The 23,455-nt window shown below is 37.5% G+C and overlaps 1 protein-coding gene across 6 annotated transcripts in view; it reads left to right on the forward strand.

The window, feature by feature from the left end:
- The window catches only part of ptprua (protein tyrosine phosphatase receptor type Ua), a 322,971-nt gene that overhangs the window by 59,757 nt on the left and 239,759 nt on the right, over positions 1 to 23,455 (forward strand). For all 6 annotated transcript variants that reach the window (XM_055219240.2, XM_055219242.2, XM_055219243.2 and 3 more), the window contains exon 2: positions 16,580 to 16,708. In XM_055219240.2, coding sequence (XP_055075215.1) covers positions 16,580 to 16,708 — 129 coding nt within the window. The remainder of the gene's footprint in view (positions 1 to 16,579; positions 16,709 to 23,455) is intronic.

The raw sequence follows: 23,455 nt of genomic DNA on the forward strand, positions 1-23,455 counted from the left end.
CCACAAAACATACCGCTGCTTTATTCGACTGGCAGTTACCTTCGAAGGCATGCGTGACTGATTTGTAGGTGCAGTTATATGAGTAAACTGTTCTTCATGGGCAGCAACTTTATATGGGTCTAGCTACATTATGAAGGAGACCTTTTAGAAGAGCCTTTGAATTGTGGACATGCTAAAAATGTCTTAAAATGCCACCTATATAGGCAGCTTTGTATATTTTTGAACTAAGCAAATCTTTCCATCTCTTATTTAGATGCATCTTTTGCACTTTGATTTGATTTCTTGCACTTTGCTGCAGGTAAACATGAATTTTATGACAGCGCTACAAATGGGGACAACGGGAAAGATATTAAATCTTTTAAGAAACTACTGCCATCAAAGGGAGCTAGAGAGTAAAAATAAACAGGAATCTATGTGGTGAAGGATGGGAACAGGCTGTGCGCTCTAACACATCAAAGTCAGTGAACGGATCACGCACACCTACAGTACATCTTTAACTTTCAGCTTCAACGTTTTGCAAATTACCTGCTCTGCTTTCAAAGCAGCAGCTGACACATTCACAGCATGGTTTTTATTTACAAGACTGCTGTGTCTCACCACACCCTGCAGAGCTGTGTAGAGATATTAGACAGTTTCAGTGTTTGAGGATAGATCCTGTTTCTAAAGCTAGCTGTTTTGCTCTCATAAGGTGTTGTTATTGTGTGTTTCTGTGTCATTACCTTGTGCTTCTGTGTTGTGACAGTGTGCTTTTGTTTCATTACCATGTTGCTGCTGTGTCATTACAGTGTGCTTCTGTGTCGTTACCGTGTGCTTCCATGTTGTTACCGTGTGCTTCCGTTTATTTACCATGTCGTTACTGTGTACCTCCGTGTCATTACCGTGTGTTTCTGTGTCATTACCGTGTGTTTCTGTGTCATTACTGTGTGCTTCTGTGTTGTTACCACGTGCTTCTGTGTCGTTACCTTGTGCTTCTGTGTTGTTACTTTGTGCTTCTGTGTCATTACCGTTTGTTTAGGAACTTTACTATGTGTTTCCTTGTCATTACTGTGTGTTTCGGTGTCATTACCATGTGTTTCTGTGTCATTACCGTGTGTTTCGGTGTCATTACCATGTGTTTCTGTGTCATTACCTTGTGTTTCGGTGTCATTACCATGTGTTTCTGTGTCATTACCGTGTGTTTCTCTGTTGTTACCTTGTGCTTCTGTGTTCTTACTTTGTGCTTCTTTGTCATTACCGTTTGTTTCGAAGTCTTTACTATGTGTTTCCTTGTCATTACTGTGTGTTTCTGTGTCTTTACTGTGTGTTCCTGTGCCATTACTGTGTGCTTCTGTGTCGTTACCTTGTGCTTCTGTGTTCTTACTGTGTGCTTCTGTCATTACCGTTTGTTTCGGAGTCTTTACTATGTGCTTCTTGTCATTACTGTGTGTTTCTGTGTCAGTACTGTGTGCTTCTGTGTTGTTACCATGTGCTTCTGTGTCTTTACCTTGTGCTTCTGTGTTGTTACTGTGTGCTTCTGAGTCATTATCGTTTGTTTCGGAGTCGTTACTATGTGTTTCCTTGTCATTACTGTGTGTTTCTGTGTCATTACCGTGTGTTTCTGTGTCATTACTGTGTGCTTCTGTGTTGTTACCACGTGCTTCTGTGTCGTTACCTTGTGCTTCTGTGTTCTTACTGTGTGCTTCTGTCATTACCGTTTGTTTCGGAGTCTTTACTATGTGCTTCTTGTCATTACTGTGTGTTTCTGTGTCAGTACTGTGTGCTTCTGTGTTGTTACCATGTGCTTCTGTGTCTTTACCTTGTGCTTCTGTTTTGTTACTGTGTGCTTCTGTGTCATTATCGTTTGTTTCGGAGTCGTTACTATGTGTTTCCTTGTCATTACTGTGTGTTTCTGTGTCATTACCATGTGTTTCTGTGTCATTACCGTGTGTTTCTGTGTCATTACTGTGTGCTTCTGTGTTGTTACTACGTGCTTCTGTGTCGTTACCTTGTGCTTCTGTGTTGTTACTTTGTGCTTCTGTGTCATTACCGTTTGTTTAGGAACTTTACTATGTGTTTCCTTGTCATTACTGTGTGTTTCTGTGTCATTACCATGTGTTTCTGTGTCATAACCGTGTGTTTCTGTGTTGTTACCATGTGTTTCTGTGTCGTTACCTTGTGCTTCTGTGTTCTTACTTTGTGCTTCTTTGTCATTACCGTTTGTTTCGAAGTCTTTACTATGTGTTTCCTTGTCATTACTGTGTGTTTCTGTGTCATTACTGTGTGTTCCTGTGCCATTACTGTGTGCTTCTGTGTCGTTACCTTGTGCTTCTGTGTTGTTACTGTGTGCTTCTGTCATTACCGTTTGTTTCAGAGTCTTTACTATGTGCTTCTTGTCATTACTGTGTGTTTCGGAGTCTGTACTATGTGTTTCCTTGTCATTACTGTGTGTTTCTGTGTCATTACTGTGTGTTCCTGTGCCATTACTGTGTGCTGCTGTGTCGTTACCTTGTGCTTCTGTGTTGTTACTGTGTGCTTCTGTCATTACCGTTTGTTTCAGAGTCTTTACTATGTGCTTCTTGTCATTACTGTTTGTTTCGGAGTCTGTACTATGTGTTTCCTTGTCATTACTGTGTGTTTCTGTGTCATTACTGTGTGTTTCTGTGTCGTTACAGTGTGCTTCTGTGTCGTTACCGTGTGCTTCCATGTTGTTACCGTGTGCTTCCGTTTATTTACGATGTCGTTACTGTGTACCTCCGTGTCATTACCGTGTGTTTCTCTGTCATTACTGTGTGTTTCTGTGTCATTACCGTGTGTTTCTGTGTCATTACTGTGTGCTTCTGTGTTGTTACCACGTGCTTCTGTGTCGTTACCTTGTGCTTCTGTGTTGTTACTTTGTGCTTCTGTGTCATTACCGTTTGTTTAGGAACTTTACTATGTGTTTCCTTGTCATTACTGTGTGTTTCTGTGTCATTACCATGTGTTTTTGTGTCATAACCGTGTGTTTCTGTGTTGTTACCATGTGTTTCTGTGTCGTTACCTTGTGCTTCTGTGTTCTTACTTTGTGCTTCTTTGTCATTACCGTTTGTTTCGAAGTCTTTACTATGTGTTTCCTTGTCATTACTGTGTGTTTCTGTGTCATTACTGTGTGTTCCTGTGCCATTACTGTGTGCTTCTGTGTCGTTACCTTGTGCTTCTGTGTTGTTACTGTGTGCTTCTGTGTCATTACCATTTGTTTCAGACCCAATTTTAATTTATGCTCCCTTCTTTTCCTGATGGATAAAATAAAGTCCCACATGTTTTTTTTTAAGATTAATTTCTTGTTTTCCTTGACATACATTATAGAAGAACAATGAGTTGTAAACAGAGTTCTTGTTGACTTTGAGATCTGCACATCTTATTCAGTCCCCACACACACACAAAGCTTTTCACACACTACAAAAACATTTTATTTTACAATCATTGTAATTAATTTACTTGTATTATATCTAATTAGAAATAATTACCAAACAATTCAGTATAACTTAACTTAACCCTACTGAAAGGACCAGCTAAAACCAGCCTAATCTGGTTGGCTGGTTTAGAAGCGTTTTGGCCACTTTTTTAGCTGGTCTAGCTGGTCGTAGCAGATCAGGCTGGGAAACCAGCTGACCCAACAGATAAAACCAGCTGACCCACTAGCTTTGTCAGGCTGGGAGGACCATCTTAAATCAGCTACGTCCATCTTAAAACCAGTTAAGAAAAGCCAACCAGACGGTCTAGCTGGTCAAGCTTTCAGCTGGTTTTATCTAGTGGGTCAGCTGCCCCCCCAAAACCAGCCTGCTACACTAGCTAAAACCAGGCTGGGCAACCAGCTAAAACCAGCCAACCTGTTTTAATAACCTGGTTTTAACTGGCCTTTTTAAACAAGAAAAAGAAAACTTTCTGTATGTTGTTTTGAACCCTAAAGAGAAAAGAGAAGTGACTGACAGATGAGGAAAGCACAGGTACATTGTGTGAGAGGAAGAGTAAAGCTCCTGCATTATTTACAGAAACAGATGGAAAGATAAACAGAGAAAGAGAGCACAGGCCCTGAAGTCTCCATCACTGCAATCCTTATGAGCCGGTCTACAACACTCCTTTAGCCTCTTTAGCACCTTAACAATTTACACTGTTATACGACTCTGTGCATAAATACAAATGTGTCTCATCTCTATTTCTCGCATAGTTGAAATTAAACAAAACAGCTGAATATTAGTGCCGTGTGGTGGTAGAGGCAAAATCCATGTCTTTTAAATCATTAACATTTGTATGATCTACTCCTTTAAAGGGCCCATGGCATGAAAATGTTAGCATTGCCACTTTGAAGGTGTGAGCAAAAATGTGCTGTTTTGGGTGTGTCCTTTAGAATGCAAATAAGCAGATGAAGTGCAAACACTGATCACAATGATGGTGGTTTGATGGAATTCAAACTCAATTGTGCTGTCAATCATTTTTTCTTTCTCTATCTTTTCTCTTTCTCTCTGCACTAAATGGCAGTGCTGTGGTTGGATAGTGCATATTAAGGGGGCGGTATTATTATAATAAGAGCTCCTTATGACATCATAAGCGTCAAAAATGCGTCTACCATGCCTAGTTTGCCGCTTGAACAGTTTGAATGCATTCGCGCGTCTAGAGCAAAGTAGACGCACGGAAAAAGCAAGCATTTGACGCGTGTCAGAGGCAAAATCAGCTTCTTGTGGGAGGGGCAAGTGCTATGGTTGTCTGTTTGCAAGATGACTGATGTTGATTGTGCATTTATCGAGAGAGTTACCGGTTTGTTTTTGATAACCTTACTATAGGTGGGAAATAAACGGCGCGGTGACTCAAAAGTGAAACGTGTATTACAACTTACCAGGTTGCCTGATGTCCTCACTGACACTCTTCCAAGCGAGGTCCTTTTAATTCCTGTCTCTATAGAAATAAGAACGTGTGTCGTATAGTTTCTGGTGACTGCTTACGGACAATATCAAGCATTCCTTCATGTTGAATGAGTGACTCCAGGCGGGGCTGCCGCCACAGCAGCAAGCAGGCTCCTGATTGGTCAACGCGGCAAACGCAAAATGCACAAGAAGCACCATCAGCGCGTACCGCGCCAGTCGCTCAATTTGCGCGAACAAGACGTGCGAATGAGTCGGAATTAGGGATGCACCGAAATGAAAATTCTTGGCCGAAACCGAAAACCGAAAAAAGGAAACCAAGGCCGAAAAACCGAAACCGAAACACCGAAATAAATTATTATGCCAATTATTAGTACAATTGCATTAATGGCTATCACTGTGTACTAACTTTACTAGGGGTGTGTGACGAATAAAAAAACTCACAGTTCGGACCACATTACAGTTTTTGAGGCACAGATCAGATTATTTTTTCGGATCAGCAAAAAGGTGGGAAAAATCGAATAAACAATAAAGAAATTGCCAACATTTATAAAAAAGAACAAAGTTGTACATTATTAAGGTCTGAAATTAGCATTTTAACACAACTGAATGCTATTTTCACATATTATCTGTTCTGTTGTCAGACATATAGTGGCGTTTTCCCAGACAGGGATTAGACTAGTCCTAGACTAAAATAAATATAAGAGCTGTCCAAACTGAAAACATCTTGCACTGACATATCTTTAAATACATCAGTGCCTTTAGTTTGTCCTCAAAATGCACACAAGTAATGTTTTTAGTAAGGCATGTTTGTTTAAACTAATTATATTTCCTAATTAAACTAAGGCCTAGTTCTGGCTTAAGATAATCTCTGTCCAGGAAACCAAAGACTATTAAAATAGTGACCAAACATGACCCAATAACCTTGAGTTTAATCCAACCAGCTGTTACTTTAACTACTAAGTTACTAAAATCTTGATTTATAAACGAGACATCGCAGACAATTCGGTGCAAATTAAAAAATTACACAGAGTTACTACAGAAGGCACGCGGGGGCATAGGAGAGAGAGAGCTCGCGCAAAACCACATAGAGAACCAGTGTGTGTGGGCAAACACTGCTGCTAACCTTTTAATGATAAACTCGAATCAGTCGTCTTCTCTGTCAGTAACATCTGACGTTTACGTGAAAATGCAAGTACACAGAGGAATCCGCATGGAAAACGTCCAACTTTTAATTCTTTCACTCAGTGTCATGTATGAGAGGCGCTGTCTAGGGGCTTCACGCACAGAGAGAGAGAGAGAGAGAGAGAGAGAGAGAGAGAGAGCGTGCACAAGAGAGGCACCAACGAGCACTCACAACAATAAATGAAGCCGTTTTAAATGAAAATAAAAATGTAAATGATGAGACCATTGTTAATTTTGTGGCGCACACAAACAAATAAATGTATGGATAACACTGCCAGGAGCAGAAGCCGCCATTACGCGAGATTAATGTAAACAGCGTGACGCGTTGCGTAGTCGACGTAATCGATGACGTCGACGCGTCTTTGCAGCACTATTGAGCACGAAGGGGAGGGGTGGGAGAAGACTGATCAACGTGAGTGAAACCCAAGCGCTAGCGCACAGATGGGAGAGGCGCGGTTGACATTCATTTTCGGTTTACATTTTCGGCTGGATTTTTTTTTCGGCCCGAAACCGATAATGCCATTTTCGACCGAAATTTTCGGCGACCGAAATTTCGGTGCATCCCTAGTCGGAATCGTGTCTTCCGCGCTGCGCCAAACGCCTCATCCGCGCCGCGAGACCTCCAGACACGTGTCAACGCGTCTTCACATTGACTTAACATTGAAAATCTTTCTCAACTTTTTGTTTTCTTGCTTTGTCACTTCCATTTTTCTTCTTGCGCACTGATTGGCTATGCTGAACAGCCAATGAGAACGATTCAACAATGAGAATGATCCAGACTAGCGCCACAGAGTGAATTGACTCGAAATTGACTTACTTTAGTGGACGGCATGGAACACACCCAAAAAATGTTGTTACCTACACGGCTTGGTTTCACTGTAAAAAATACTTTCTTACTTAGTATTTTTGTCTTGTTTTCAGTACAAATATCAAAAAATTACAATTTAGGTCAATTTGCGCTTAAAACAAACAAAATAATCAGCCAATGGGGTAAGAGAAAAATCTTTATTCAAGAAAATTTGATTACCCCATTGGCAATTATTATTTTTTGCTTGTTTAAGCAGTAATTTACTCAAATTGTATATTTTTTTGTCTAAAAATTAGACTTATTTTCTTATGTCATTTTGCTCACCAAAAAAATACATCTTGATTTAAGAATTTTTAGATATTAAAGGTGCAGTGTGTAAATTTTAGCGGCATCTAGTGGTCTTTATACACCACTGATAATATAGTTTTGTGTATTATTTTGCATTTCTGTCAAAAGATCCTTCAAAAAATTACACACTGCACCTTTAAACAAGACAGAAAGAGTTAAATGAAACTATGATTTTTCTTCATTAGCAACATTTTTAATGAAACTATTTGAAAAGCTTTGTTCTGTTATTGTCTACCTGTGTAGACGAGTATGCGTGCGTGTTTATTTAAATCCAATCGACTGTGATACTTCACACCAGCAGAAGGGGAGAGACAAAGCACCTGATGATAATCTTTGACATCATAATTTCTCACTCCTGGTTGTTGCTGATAAAAGCTCCTGATCTTCTGTAATAATGATCATCTGTGCGTTTCACAGGCCTGTAGTGTTGGATGATAGCAGCTCGGATTTTACAGCTTGTGTTCAGTGACTTTCAATGAGTTTCTTCATTGAGAACTGAGGATTGATGGTAAAATCCTGCTCTTAAGTCACTTGTGATGGCAGCTGAGGATTATAAAAACTGATAATACATGCCTGTCGGTGCTGTTTAACTTTGACAAAACCGAAGGAAGGAAGGGAAAGTCTTGCCTGAGAGTCTGTTCTTGTAGCTTTGCAAAGAAATCCGCATTTAATCTGGTAGCGAGTCTGTCGTAATGATGGATCCATCAAAATCCTGAGAGTAAAACCTATTCAAAAACACTACTGTACGAAGGGCTGTGTCTAGTCTTAAGTGATTTAAGTCTTGAGAAGTTTCAACAGCTTGTACAACTATGGTAGTTATAACTTAATGTCGATTTATTTTGGTTGGGTATATAGAGACATTTTTTTAGTGTGCAGCATGATGGAGAGTAATGGATATGTAATTGATGTACAGTATTGTACTGTCAGAAAAAATGATGGGAAATCATCGCTTTGAAATGTAGCACACCCTGTGGCTCATAAATTGACTTGTTTTTCCGTTGAGGCGGTTTATGGTCTTCTTTATCAATAGTATGCAAATAGGACGCAAAAATGATTGCAGCAATAGCTCGTGTTGTGATTGTTCAGGTGCTCTCATCTCGAAAATGCATTTCGATGTGACTTGAACGATGGCGTGTTATTCAGCTCTATCTATTTTGAATGCCTCATTAATATTTCAGATGTAACTTCCAGAGAATTTATTGTTAGCTACCACCTTCTTGTGTACGCCTAACACTTTTCTGGACAATCTGCCAAGCTGCATGCAATGACTGCACATGATTTATAGCCAAGTTGTTTACTGCTAAAATTATGTAAATCTTAAAGACCCAGTATATGACTCTTACATTCCCAGCCTATACGCTGTGTACACATGTTTGCAATGGCTTATCATCATTGGAGCAATGCGATCTTGTCAATTTCAATGGAAGATTGGGAATTCTGGCAACATAAGCGACAGTGACTGTTGGCGTTAGGCTCGCATGCGATTCACGGATTAATATGCAAATTTAAATAGTAGCAGATTTCTGTACGCACAAGCGGTTAAATGGGTTCGGTCCAGCTTCAGTCAGACGTAATTCCCTTCAAAGATCAGAACTCCTCATGTGTAAACTGAGTTGCGCTACTGTGTTTCATACTGTAGTCTATTAACATACATTTGCTGAATAGAGCAATGAAAAACAACGTAACGTTTTTATGTCAAGCGACTGTTTATGCTGCATCTTCTTCCTGAAGCCCCGTTTGAAATTCCCCCCTCCACCTGTGTGTGTGCACGCGTTTAGGTGCCCTCAGTAGTGCATATACGGAGAGACGCATTTCAAAAAGTAAGCCAATATAAAATCTTTCTGTTTTTGACAGGGCACATACACACAAAATTATCTCACCGTATTCTTTTTCTAATAAAAACATTTGTTTATGTCTTAAGTTTATGTATAGGTTAGGCAGAAACCAGGTCTGTGCTTATCTTAAAGAGACAGTAACCTCAATTAACCTACGTGTCATTAATGTTAATCAAACAACCCAAGACAAAGAGAAAATCACTTTTGTGGCTTTAAAAAACTAATAACAATATTTAATTTGTACAATAAAGACATTTATAATTCATTTAATTTGATTTTTGTACCTTATGCTAATTTTAGACCTTACTTAATGCGCAACTTTGTTCTTTTTTATTAATGTTTGGAATTTCTTTATTTGAAGAGTTTAGTTGCAAAACGAGATAAATCCATTTTTTTACATTTTTGTCAAAACATGTTTATTATTATGTTATCATGTTATTATTTTGTTTTATGGTGCTACTTAGCTGTATTTTTTAAGTTATGAAGGTTTAAATCAAAACAAAACAACTGCAGTTGCATTGATATTAATTGGAATGCACAACCAAAAAACGAGATTTCTGAACAATTAAAAAAATGGTGGTTATCTCATTTTGCAACGAAACTCTTTATTTGTTATTAGATTTTTCTTACCCTTTTTTTTGCTGATCCGAAAAATTATCAGATTCGCGCCTCAAAAACCGTAATGTGATCCGAACCGTACGTTTTGTGATCTGTCACAGCCCTAGCGACAGGAAATGGGCGTGTCCAGCTACGTGACATCTTTGTAAAAAGTTACATTTTATGCAAATGATGAGCGACTTTTAGGAGCGACTATCAATGAGTGTAAAGCAGTATAGTTCATGTCACAACATTTTCACAGGGAGGGACAGGAAGTGCTTCACCCATTGTTGCTTTTTATTCGTAAAAATAATTATGACCTTATGCTGTGTCAATCACGCTTACACACTGCCTCTGGAACTTTCTCCGTCATAAAAAAATTCAGATAAGGTTTGCTTTTCTGCATTTTTTGCATCTGTAGCAAGCATTTTGAGTGGTGTTTTGGCGTCAGAGCCACCGTACAAGCAAACGTCAAAATCAAGAATAGCGCCTGACAAGTTGATTCACATCGTCTTTCAGCACAAAATTATGACCAACAAAGTGAAGAATACGAAGAGACGGAAGAGAGATAAAGACAGATAGAAAGTGCCGTGATTGTCAGATATTGTATCCCACATTTAAAATGTGACCTCTGGATTAAACTGATCCCAGTGTGGTGAACACACAAACATACGCGCACACACCCGGAGCAATGGACAGACAGCGGCAGCCCCCAGCATGGAGGAACTGAGAAAGCTGCCTTGCCCAAGTTATGCTGCATTTCAAGCAACCTGTAACCCGTGTTTTCCAACCTTCCACCCTTGAAAGTGCACTGGAACGGCAGTCAAACCCGTGACTTCCCACCCGTGAACTCGTACTAGATCGATGTACTCCCAGTTCCGAGCTGTGCCGTCACATAGCCCGCAAACCCATACAAAACAACGATGGCAACTCCTACAGATGCAGTGTTTCTGCAAGTGATACACAGTGAGAATACACTTTAGGACAATATAACGTTGCTGTCAAATTAATAATAATATAATAATAATAAATACACACACGATTATGTATTACAATGTCATGTGTCTGAAACAATAGGTATGTTGTGAAAGTACTGTATATCGCCATAAGGAAATGTTAAGGTGACGTAAATTGCTTGCGCTCAGGTAGTTTGGCGTGACTTGCCTGGAATTATAGTCGTGGTTTGAAGTCGTGATTTACGGGCTCAAAAACCTGCCTGAAAGGCAGCATTAGCTTAATGTCAGCTTGTCACTATTCATCCATTTACAGTGAATAGTGCTAACATTATGAAGACTTAATTTTGTATTGTTTTGTGAATTTTTTCGCAACAGATGAATTAATACGCATTGGATACAGTGTGTGTTCCTGAGGAATTTATAGGATAACGAATACGAAAAAATGCATACGAAAATTTCGGACTACGGTGTGCAAAGATCTTAAAGGCGACATTTCACAAGACTTTTTTAAGATGTCAAATAAATATTTGGTGTCCCCAGAGTACGTATGTGAAGTTCTAGCTCAAAATGTCATATAGATCATTTATTACAGCATGTTCAAATTGCGACTTTGTAGGTGTGAGCAAACATGTGCCGTTTTGGATGTGTCCTTTTAAATGCAAATGAGCTGATCTCTGCACTAATTGGCAATGTTGTGGTGCAGATTACGGGGTGGTATTATCCCCTTCTGACATCACAAAGGGAGCCAAATTTCAATGTTCTATTTTTTCACATGTTTGCAGAGAATTAAGTTACTGGGTTGTTTTTTTACACTTACTAGGTTAATAGTAGCACCTAATTGTAGCACTTCTACATGATAAAGGTCAGATTTTCATCATATGTCCCCTATAACAATACGTCGACACTAGTAGCATTGAGAACGCTTTGGCAGTCTACACTGATTATAATGGGACCAATTAAGTTTAGACTCAACCGCTTTCCTTACAGTCAACAATTTTTCTACACTGGAAGTAACCATTGTGTACTACAGAAACACATTGCTTATTTTAATAAAGAAATGCACTCTTTATCTTGTATAGCACATAATAAAACCACACTGAACAGCAATAACATTTCAATTGAAGCTGCACTTGGATGTTTAAAGTAGCTGCCCGAGTGCATTTTAGAGATTCCCATTGACTTTGGATATGGCCATCCTGAGGTTTACTAGCTGTGCTGTGCCACGATCCATCCTGTCCATTAACAGCCCCGCACCTTTACCCCATCTGCCATTGAGTCTCATTCAACCCCTGCGATATCCTGTGACTGTGCGGTCATTATTGTGGAAAATAAACATTGAAGAGTGATCAGGTGTCGCAGTGGACTCTACAGTATCAAGCTTATCAATCACGGCTGGATATCAAAAAAATATTGGTTGAAGTGGAAAGAAAGAGAGCATTTTATATGAAAGAGAGCATCACTCTATGAAATATAAAGTATTGTGGAGCAGTAAGAGCTGAGAGAGCTTTTATTTATGTTGTGTGTCAGTGCCTCCGTGTGTCTGGCTATAATTTCACCACCTTTAATGTACTGTGAAAGCATGCGGTTGTGTGAGTGCTTCTGTTTTTACTGTAGGTGGAGTATTAATACACACACACACACTCTTACACATCATTACTTTCATTCTGTACAAAAAACAATGCTCTTTCATTTTAAAAGCAGTATGTTTGTTCAAGCAATCATATCCATGCAGTATTATTAGTGTAGTGAATATGCAATAATATATACAGTGTCCTTTATCATGTGTGGAGTAAATACTTTTCTCTGTACTTAACAGTTTTTTTTAAGTGTTTCTTAAGAGTGCTTTCGACTTTAACCACTTAAGAATGGTTTGATTACAAATCTAAGTACAGTGGTCGTGCATCACAAATACGAAAGACATCAACATTTTGGATGACGTGGAGGCGAGTAAATTATCTGGATTTATTTTTAAGTAAGTTGAATATTACTTTAAGAAGTCACATTACAGGAAAATAAGTGAATTGTGTCCCAATGAGAAGCAAGCTAGGGTCCTTAACAGTGCCCAAACTTGTGTACACGATATACTGATTCACGAGCTAGGGAGCTGATTGAGACATAGTCTAACCGTGAGTTTACACCAGCCGCGTTTGAGGCGTCAAAATCGCGTCTTCTGCGCCTAGTTTGCCGCTTGAACAGTTTGAGTTTACTCGCTTCATTCGCGTGTGAAATTCTAGTCAGAAAGACATTCACGCGGAAATTCGCGTCATGGGAGGAGCTTCTGCGACTTCGCTCGCTTTCTGTAATCATGTCACTACTACAGCAAGCTCCTGATTGGTTAACGCGGCACGGTTTTCCGCCAAAGTTCACATTTTTCAACTCGCACGTTTGCCGCAGCAACACTCAATTCACGCAAACTAGACATGCGAATGAGGCGGAAAAAACCTTATTCGCGGCGTGAGATCTTCAGACACGCGTCAACGTGTCTTCACATTGACTTAACATTGAAATCACTCGCGCTTGACGCCTCGACCGCGGCTGGTGTAAACGCAGCATAATGCTACGTAGACACCAAACGTTGGGCATCGCATCCCAGATAGCACAGGTACGTCTGTAAGATGTCTGGTAAAGATCTGGAATACACCTGGTGTGTAAAAACATCTTATAAAGGTCGTAGAAAGAGCTGCTTTACATACATTCTAAATCAAAAACAACTTGCAGACGTCTTCAATATGTCTATATGACATCTTTTAGGTAACGTCTCAGAGATGTATTGCAGATGAGCAAACAATCTAAATAATACGTCTTGCAGATGTAAACACAGACATCAAATAGACGTCTCCGAGATGTATGTATGCTATCAGGGGTTACTTGCTCTAGAATACTCGCGGGATTTAACTTCGTGTCATGCGAATTTTTAGCTCGAGTTGAATATTTTCTACTTGGATGAATACGAGTTTGAGGCGAATAGCGCATGTTTTCGCGCCAAACCAATATCGCGTCATTCGTATCGCCCCACGCGAGGACGCGTCTGATTGCGTCTTTGCATTGACTTTGTATCTAATCTATGCGCAAATCATTGAACTTGCATCTGGTGTGAACCCACAGTCAGAGTAGGGGACAAAAAAATAACTGAATAACTGACTGAAATAACTGCCCGGAGACGTTGCAAACATGGCCACCTACTGACACAACTTTCCCAAAGGGGCTTTGGTTTCACTCTTTGTATCACTCCACTATTGTGTATTCCAACCCTGACAAAACTGTGAGGAACTGTTTTTTTAAAAATGTGTTGATTTGTTGAACTACAAACAACTAAATAGATTAGTGTTGGATATGTTAAACACACTTTGAACGCTTTAGTATTCATCTTTGTGAAAGGAACTTCTGGTGAATTATTGCTGCAATATAAACTGTGTTTTTATGTGGATTATTTAATTACTCCAGCACTAAACAGCCCTGAGGTTCCTTGTTTACTACAAAGTTACCTGACTCATATAAAGTTATTTACAGAAATACTTCATCTGCTTAAAGCTGTGATCTTTTCTTATGAAACATTTCAGAGTTTGGTATGCAGTACAAAAATAGTTTTTGTTAAGGAAAGTTTATGTTTCCTGTGTATTGCATTGTCCATAGACATCATTAAAAAAGTTTAGGTTTAAAATCTAAGCTCTGTTTATTTCTGTTTATTTGTCTTTGGACAAAAGCATCTGCTTTTGACTAAATGTAAAGAGCACCTATCTCATTGCTTAGTAACAAAGTTATTTTGTGTATTTGGTGTAATACAATGTATTTGCGTGGTTTATAATACAAAAAAAAAACACATTTTTGTAGCTCCAGATTTCACTCTCTTCCTGAAATGCACAGATTTGTAAAGCTCTGTGTCCCTGATTGGCCAGCTAATCTGTACGTTGTGATTGGTCTGAATACCTCTGACGTCAGCAGGAAATGTGACGCTCCTTAACATGTTTGAAAGATTCGCTCACAATGCAATGCTAACAGGAGTTAATTTACAGGCTTACTGTTGCGCTTCTGTTGTAAGACTTTTTACAATCTTATACAGAGACCCATTCAGACACTTTAAACTTTTTCATAACACTTTACAATAAGGTTGTATTAGTAAACATTAGTAAATGCATTAACTAACATCAAACAATGAACAATATAGTTTTTTAGCATTTATTATATTAGTGTTAGTTAATGTCAATATAGCTTATCATCTTAGTTCATGTTGCATGAGTTAATGTTAACAGTTACAAATAATATATCACACGACTGCGAATCATTTTGACTGGTACAGTTTAATATTACACAAAAATGTTATATAAATATGTCTTTAAATGACATAATTTAATATTTACAAATGATTAAACCAAATAGCGTGTTTGTGACATTTGAACATCTTGTCTTATCTTAAAACCGAAAGTAAACAGGTTTTCCTTGTGGAAGGTCTGCATTTGAAGAGTTTCGTTGCAAAACTAGATAAATCCATTTTTTTAACTTTTTTGACAAAACATGTTAATTATTATGTTATCATGTTATTATTTTGTTTTATGGTGCTACTCAGCTGTATGTTTTAAGTTATAAAGGTTTAAATCAAAACAAACCAACTGCAGTTACATTGAAATTAATTGGAATGCACAACCAAAAAAACGAGATTTCTGAACAATTAAAAAAATGGTGGTTATCTCGTTTTGCAACGAAACACTTAATTTGTTAAAAAAGAGCAAATAAAATATTTCAAGTCAATATTTAACAATCCTTATTTATAAGGTAAATAGCCGTGTAATAAGCGGGATGCTGTTTTCGTAAAATAAGCCCCTGCGATAACAACCTGCTGCCTGTACAATATCCCTTACTTAACAAATACAACCTTTTGTAAACTGTTACTCCTTTTTTTAAATGCGCTTTGTGTATTGCGTAACCTTTTTATTTTCCAACGCAGTGGCTCTTGTAGCAAATACCTGTTAAATAAAACAAATCAATGAAAACATTTGAATTGCGGGTTGTTCTTATCTTAAAGGGACAATAAGTAGGATTTTCCCCCATCTAGTGGTGAAATTGTATTTTGCATTCAAACGAATAGTGCTCTCAAGCGCCTTGCTTTTCCAAATGCGTGTTGCAACTACGGTAGCCGTTATTTACTCACTGATCTCCTTGTACGTTTCAGCTGATTCACGTTTTCTGAACAAAAACGCGCTGTGGAAACGTGTTGCGGTAGTGCTTTTTGTCCCTCTCTGCTATTGTAGTTTTTCAATATGGCGAAATGACATGGAAACCTTCTTGGACTTAGACATTCAATGTAAATAAAGAGAAGAAATTCTAAGCCTACAAAGAAAAGTTAGATCACTAGCAAAGGTCATTTAACACCAACGAGGAAATATTTATGAATAAAGACATTGATTTTGACTAATAAAATACTACATATTGTCCCTTTAAGCTATTTAACACTGTAAGAGTCAGGCAGTGCTTTTATTATTTATTTTTCTAAAACATTTTTGATGGTGTTGTGAGTACTGTATTTATGAATGTGTTTATTTAAGAGACCGAACCGTATTGATACATACAGATTGCTTTCTGAATGCTGTCTGTATAGCTGGCAGACCGTGTAAATGCTTTTAGCTAGAAAAGTACTTTGTAGATAGTTTTGTGGTTTTATTTTATTCAAAAAGTTTTTTTATGACAACACTGTAAACATGTGCAATCTTTTATTGTAGGCATTCAATAAAAGTGTTGACAAAAAGAGTAAGTACACAGGTACAATGAAATATTTTCTCTGATCATTTGGATACCAAGTGGTCTTTTGAAGCATCTAATCATTTTTATAAATGCACTTTGACAGAGAAAACAGCTATGTCTCGAATTTGAAAGACAACTTTGTCAGATCTTTTATGTGTGTTTTAAATGCAAGTTGTCATTAATATGTCCATTTTAAATGGGTGTATTGTTTTTCTAATGGTGCTGTCTCTCTGTTTTCAGCCGGCTGCACATTTGAAGAAGACTCGGACCCCGGGCTCTGTGAATACAGACAGGCAGAGGAAGATGATTTTGATTGGCAGCTAGTACGGACCTACAGCTTGCCGCACGTGAGCTCTGACCTCACACGGGGTGAGTTTTCTTTGAAAACCAAACACGGCGGTTCTTCACGTTATGACTGTTGTCCTCGTTCTTTATTTGTATGTGAAATCGCTGTATCTGGCATATTTTGTTGCAACAGTTGACAGTTCTCAGCACAGATTGGTTTTAGCTGCCAACACAGCGCGTTTTGAAGCATCACAGATGCGCTCCAGGCAAACTGTTACAGACAGCAGGCAGCCAAACTGCATGTGTCCTTTGTGGAAAAGACAATCCCAGAATGCTTTTCAGGAAAGGCAGACAGAGTCAAGAGAGAGGTTGATTGAAAAAAAAATTATAAATATCAGTGATTTAAAATATATAATCAAAATGTAACAATTTTAACCAATGTTTGTGTATGCTACAGGTATATATTTTTAGTTGAAATCAAACTATTGGAATTAATGGCAAAGCTTTGTGCCTTTCATGTTAGAAGCGCTATATGAGATTTTGCTCATGGATAGCATTTTAAATCAATGAATTTAGTTCAGTTTCAGCTTAGATGATCTGGTAGTCACCTATATAGGAAACAGACAGTAAGGTAACTCATAGGTTTTACATCATTTAAATGTACAGTACAGTACAGTACCAGTCAAAAGTTTGATATCCATTATCCATCAATATGTTTTATTGATATTTTTCACATTATATAAAATACTAAAGTCATCAAAACTATGAAGTAACACAATTAAAAGCATTTAAGATAAATCAAAGCTGTTATATTTTATCATCTGGAATGTAGTCACCCTTTGCCTAGTCATAAAATGTATTTATTTCATTTTATAAATTCAGTCATCCAAAAAGAAATACATTTTAGTTTTCTGATGAAAAACATGAATCTGTTGGCACAACTATATTTGTATCTACAAAAGTAAGTTCAAACACTTAGGGGTGCTTTCCCAGAAAGGGTTTATTATAGTCCCAGACTAAAATGCATGTTTAAGATGCTTACATTTAAAAACACCTTGTCCTGACTAATTTTAACATATATAACAGTGCCATTGTTTTGTCTTAAGATGCACATCAGTATTGTTTTTTTGTAAGGTATGCTTGTAAAAACTTCTTAAATGTCCTAAAATAAATGATGATTAACCTAAACCCTGTCTGGGAAACTGCCCCAAATTCATATAACTTCATATTAGAAAATTTTTAAGATCATGGCAAACATTTCAGTCAAGTGTTTCCAACCGATACTGTATGCATTTTACAAAGGCTTTAATTCAAGTGACTTACTTATTGCTTTCAAACTACATCAGTTCATGCTTTCCTTTGAACTTGAAAGCATTATCTTGCCATTGCATGCACCATTAAAGGGATAGTTCACCCAAAAATGAAAATTCCGTCATCATTTACACACCTTCAAGTTGTTACAAACCTTTATAAATATTATTATTCTGCAAAACACAAGATATTTAAAAAAAAATTATTAAGCTGATCTGGGGCACCATTGACTTCATAGTAGGATGAAATAATACTATGGAGTACTATGGTGCCTCAGATTGGTTAATATTTTTTTTAAAGGGGCCATGGCATGAAAATGTTAGCATTGCCACTTTGTAGGTGTGAGCAAAATTAGGTCATTGAAATTTGGCTTTTTTTATGATGTCAAAAGGAGATCTTATTATAATAATACCACCCCTTAATCTTCACTATCCAACCACAGCATTTTGCATTTTAAAGGACACACCCAAAACGACACATTTTTGGTCACACCTACAAAGTGGCAAAGCTAACATTTTCATGCCATGGCCCCTTTAATATCTTTATTTTGCTGAGGAACCCAAATAAAAGACATTTATACCGGTTTGTAACAACTTGGGGGTGAGTAAATGATGTGAAAATTTTCATTTTTGGGTGAACTATCCCTTTAAGTTACGGGCCTGTTCTCATGCTTAACACACTAATCCTACAGAAGGGTCTTTGTAAGTATACACATATCTTTCTTTATCCTAACACTCTGAATAGATTGTCATACCAACTCTTTTTAGCAAAAGTATTTTCAGTAATATCCAATGTGTGAAGTGTCTTTCTGTGACTTTAAGTGCTTTAAGTTGAGTTCTAGACTAAGGAGTTTTGTAACTAAGAGTTTAGTTGTGGGTTTCTTGGAGAGAAAAAACAAAAACATTTTTCTTCCCTAATAATTGTAGTCAAGTCTAATTTATACATTTGTGTGGTGGATTCATGGCAGACACACTGTGAAACTTTTATTACAGAGCACAAAGGCATACAGTATGTTTTTGGGAATGGCATTACAGATGTGATCTCTGTTCTTTTTCAATGAACTGTCATTTTAATTATTGAAAATGTAATAATGGCTACATCAGGCTGATACCACAATAAATAAAATAACAAATGAATGGCACTGGACTATGAAATTACATTGGAAATGAACATCAAACACGATGTTAAATAGACCATGACAGAAGTTTGAGTGATGGATGATGATTAGCTACTAGCACAACCTCTGTATAAAACATCACTTTACATAGCCAAACTAATAGCAAAATGATGTGAATGGATTTGTGAGCTAAAACTGTTGTGGTTGTCCTGAGGTTGTCTGAGGTCTTATGCATGCATTACTAAGTTTGTTTTATTAAAATGGTAAATATCCATGTACGTAACGCCATATGAATGAGCGTTACAACAGCACGCGACAAATTTTGCTATAGCCTACCGTGGCAGATATACTTGTGGCTATTGGTCAGTTCATCTAATTTAGATATGATAGTATGATATGATAGTATGCTGGAAGTTTCCCAGACCAGTCAAGAAACTTGTGTGGTTGCCAAGCAACATCACAGCTTGCTGAATTCGACTGTTGTACAGTCACAGATGTGCATATGGGCTATATTACGAGGAGAATGTGAACAGATCTTCAGATTAATGGGTTTAACAGAGAATTTTTGAAAAGACGAATCTTTATTCTAGACCATACAGTGACATCTTAGAGACTTTTAGTATGTTTTCAGTCTTTCTATAAGAGTCACTAAGCTGGTTGGCATGGTCTTAGCTGCTGGTTTAAGATGACTGGCTGTTTTAGTTGGTCTCCCACCTGGTTTTGTCCACTTTTTAGCTGTACTGCCTGGTTAAAGACCAGCTGACTCATTAGCAAAAACCAGCAGACTTCGACGCATGCGCATCGTAAAAAAAATGCTATATGCGACCTAAGCGTACAATGTACGTGGTGTTTCAAAAATTCGGCAGTATGGGTACAGTACACACGCACCCTTCTGATAACAAAAATTGTGTCACATGCACTGTATGCACACCCTGGTGAAAAATAAATATACTTTGTTGTATTTAAGTATATTTAACTTTGCAATAGTACAATACAAATATACTTAAAAAAGAAATGTACCATCTTTAAATATATCTGCTTACAATTAAACTTTTAACATACTTCAAAATAATTATAATTTAGTATATTTTACTTTAAAAAATATACTTGGATTTAAAGTTCTGTGCAATTTTTAAAGTATACTAATTAGAATTTATTTTAAAACATATATTTATGTATACTTAATAGGGGCGTGCACACCAAAACTTTTACGGGTTGTGCACACCAAAACTTTTAAACGCGGCTGAAAACGCCTGGAGGACACTGATTGCTAGCTGTTTTTTTTTTTAGCTGAGCGCCACCTTTCGTTAGCCGAGCACTTTGATAGCTATACTTGAGCTGTGAGCCGGTTGGTTGCTGTGGTAATGTCCCGCCCCTCCTCTAGTGTGATTGGACAGACGTGTGAGAACTGACATTGACGAGTGGAGCTTTTCACCCAAAGTTGAATATTTGGGTGAGCGCTGAGCGTGGAAAAAACGCTAGCTGTTGGCTTTTTTGAAAAACGGAGAGCTTTCATTGGAAACAATTGAAAACATGCGCCAGCCGCGGGCATAAACGCTTTGGTGTGCACGCCCCCTATCTGTTTGCTTAAAGTTATCATTATAATAATGCACCGACAGCATATTACTAAAATACATTATTTAGTATTCTTTAGAAACAGTATACAGTACTTTAAGTACATTTTGAAAGTATATGTGGTGTACAAATATTATCTTTATGGAGAAATAACGCAGACTTAAAATTACGAGAGAGCAGTATGTTCAGTTACATGTTATATTATAGATGTATACATTTGTAATATACTTTTAACACAAATAAAACAATCTCTAAATTCACTTATCAAGGCTGCATTTAGCACAAACACAGTCATGTGCTTAAATTGTATTAAGTACACTTGAAGTTTTTTCACTTTAGCACACAAAAGTACACTAAATAAAGTTGTACTTTATAACAATCAATTTACAACTTAAATATATTCCAAAATAGCACACTTTAAGTATACTGGTCATTAGTGTGACTGCAAGTATACTGAAGTATATCAAAATTAAATATATTTTGTATACAATTTTTTCACCAGGGCACCCTCACATATGCGTAAAAAATGGACCATACTAAAAAAAAATGGACCATACATCTTTAGAGAGTTTTAACAGTTTTTGTCAACGGAGGTTGCTTGTGAAACAGAAAGGTTCTTTGGATGTTAAAGGTTCTTTATGGATAAAGGCCCCAAAAATGGTTTTCTATGGTATCGTGGACCACCTTTATTTTTAAGAGTGTTGTGATGCTATATCCAGGTAAACAATAACAATCGTAATCAGTACCAATGTTATGAACTGAATTATACCGCAATATAAATGTCTGGTTATGCACCATACAGTCAAAAAAATGCTGAGTTATTTTCAACCCAGTGTTGGGTCAAAAAGGGACGAGCCCAGCAGCTGGGATGAAATTGACCCAGAAATGTTTATATTTGAACCAAGAATGGGTTTGAAACAATTTACAACCCAGCTGCTGGGCTCGTCCCTTTTTGAATCAAGTTCACAGCTTTCTTACTGGACATAAAACGCTCGAAAACAATCAGTGGCCGATCGTGTTGACACCTCTGTGAGCGGACATTTAAATGCAGCACACATCTAGACTGGGTTAAATTCTATCAAAGCTGCTAAAGACACTCCAATTGAGACAACAGCTTAGTTTATTGGGCGCTACTTGCTCAATAGTATTGATCTATACTGGGCCATGAACAGCATGCCAATGAAGGGGAACTCAGAAACAGATTGACAGAGGAAAGGGAGAGGGTTTTTCAGGTCTAACAGAAAAAAATGACTTGGTGCTTTGAATGAGGTGCGCTGAACATATCCAGAAAATCCAATTTTGCTTTACACAAACACATACATTGACTTCCACAGATTTGTCTGCGGTTTGAAAACCGCTTGCAGCTCACATGTTATTTTTGAGCACTTTAATAAGTTTTAGTGAAAACAACTCAATATTTAAGCAATTTTGAGAATAAAATAGATGCTCCACATCATAACAGAGAACTCTGAATGAGGTTTCTCTTCCTGTGTAGCATAAACAACACAAGAGACGTTAAGACTGAATCTGTATTTTTGGATACGGCACTTCTTCTTAACAGTTGACTTGAAGTCTACCTCATAAATTTTGTTTATTAAGACTACCTATCGGTTGTGTTTTATTAAAACTGTACGAGAACTGCTTATCTCGTGTTCATAAAGTTTGACTTTAAACCGATGGGCGATACCCAGGTCTTCTCTCTGCCTGCTTGTGCAAGAACAGTGGTGTCAAAAGTATTCACAATTGGTCACCACAACGTGATAATTACCAAGTACACACGCACACACACATAACATTTTCAATACACACATACAAACCACACTCTGACATCCATACCAATACACCCACACAGTTATAGCTTCATAATATATCTAATTGGCTCTATAATATGCATAAGCTGAAAACAGCAGAAAACAACAATAAAGCGATAATTTGCTTTATATGCCAAACCTAAAAAAATGGCACCATCTGGTAAAAAATAGTAAAAATTTAAATTTTGAAGCCTTGCCAACAGAATGAAAGCCTGTTAACAAAGATCGCATCATTTTGTAGTTGAATGGCACCGGGATTAAAAATTGCAGTTTTAATGGGTTTCAATGGGGACATTTTTGTCCAAAAGGTCCTGAGAGGAAGTATTTTGTGTACCCAGTAGAAAATAGATTTTTTAAAGGAAATGAAGGTGAAATATTAAAATTCCAATAAAAATACACACCTGTGGCAAATTTTATGCAGTTAGCATTAAAGCAGGCAAAGTTATCAAAAAAAAACATAACTAAAAAGGACAAAAATGTCCTCAAGGATGCACAAGGGTTAAGGACAAAAGCTTAAGGGCTGGTTATACTCGCGCTTTGGTCCGCAACGCAGGCCTCCGCGGATCGCGCGCGCGTCTCACCAAACGGACGAGGCGTTTATAGTTAACGCGCTCGCCGTTGCACTATTTTTTTAACCACCAGGCGGCGATGCGAGCAATAAAGTCAAAAACAAACACAAAGAAGAGGATAGAAGAAGTCGTCCGCTGGAACAATCCTACTGCTTTTAACAGTAGAGTTTGATATATATAAATATGAGAACATGAATAAAACAACAATCTTTTAAATATGTCTTTATTAAACATTATCATTTCATTAACGTTTTTACTAAACAAACAGTACAGACATCTTAAGGTTTATATTTTATTCCTCATCCAGTGGTTCATTCAATACAAAATTAAGCCAAACATTCTGAATCATGTAAAATAATTCGTGTTTTAAACTGCAAAGTTTCCATACTTTACTTCCAGAGTGTCAGATAAATATATACATTGTTTTGCTTGGATTTATCAAAGAGAT

Source organism: Misgurnus anguillicaudatus, chromosome 20 (assembly GCF_027580225.2).
Source record: "Misgurnus anguillicaudatus chromosome 20, ASM2758022v2, whole genome shotgun sequence".
NCBI lineage: Eukaryota > Metazoa > Chordata > Actinopteri > Cypriniformes > Cobitidae > Misgurnus > Misgurnus anguillicaudatus.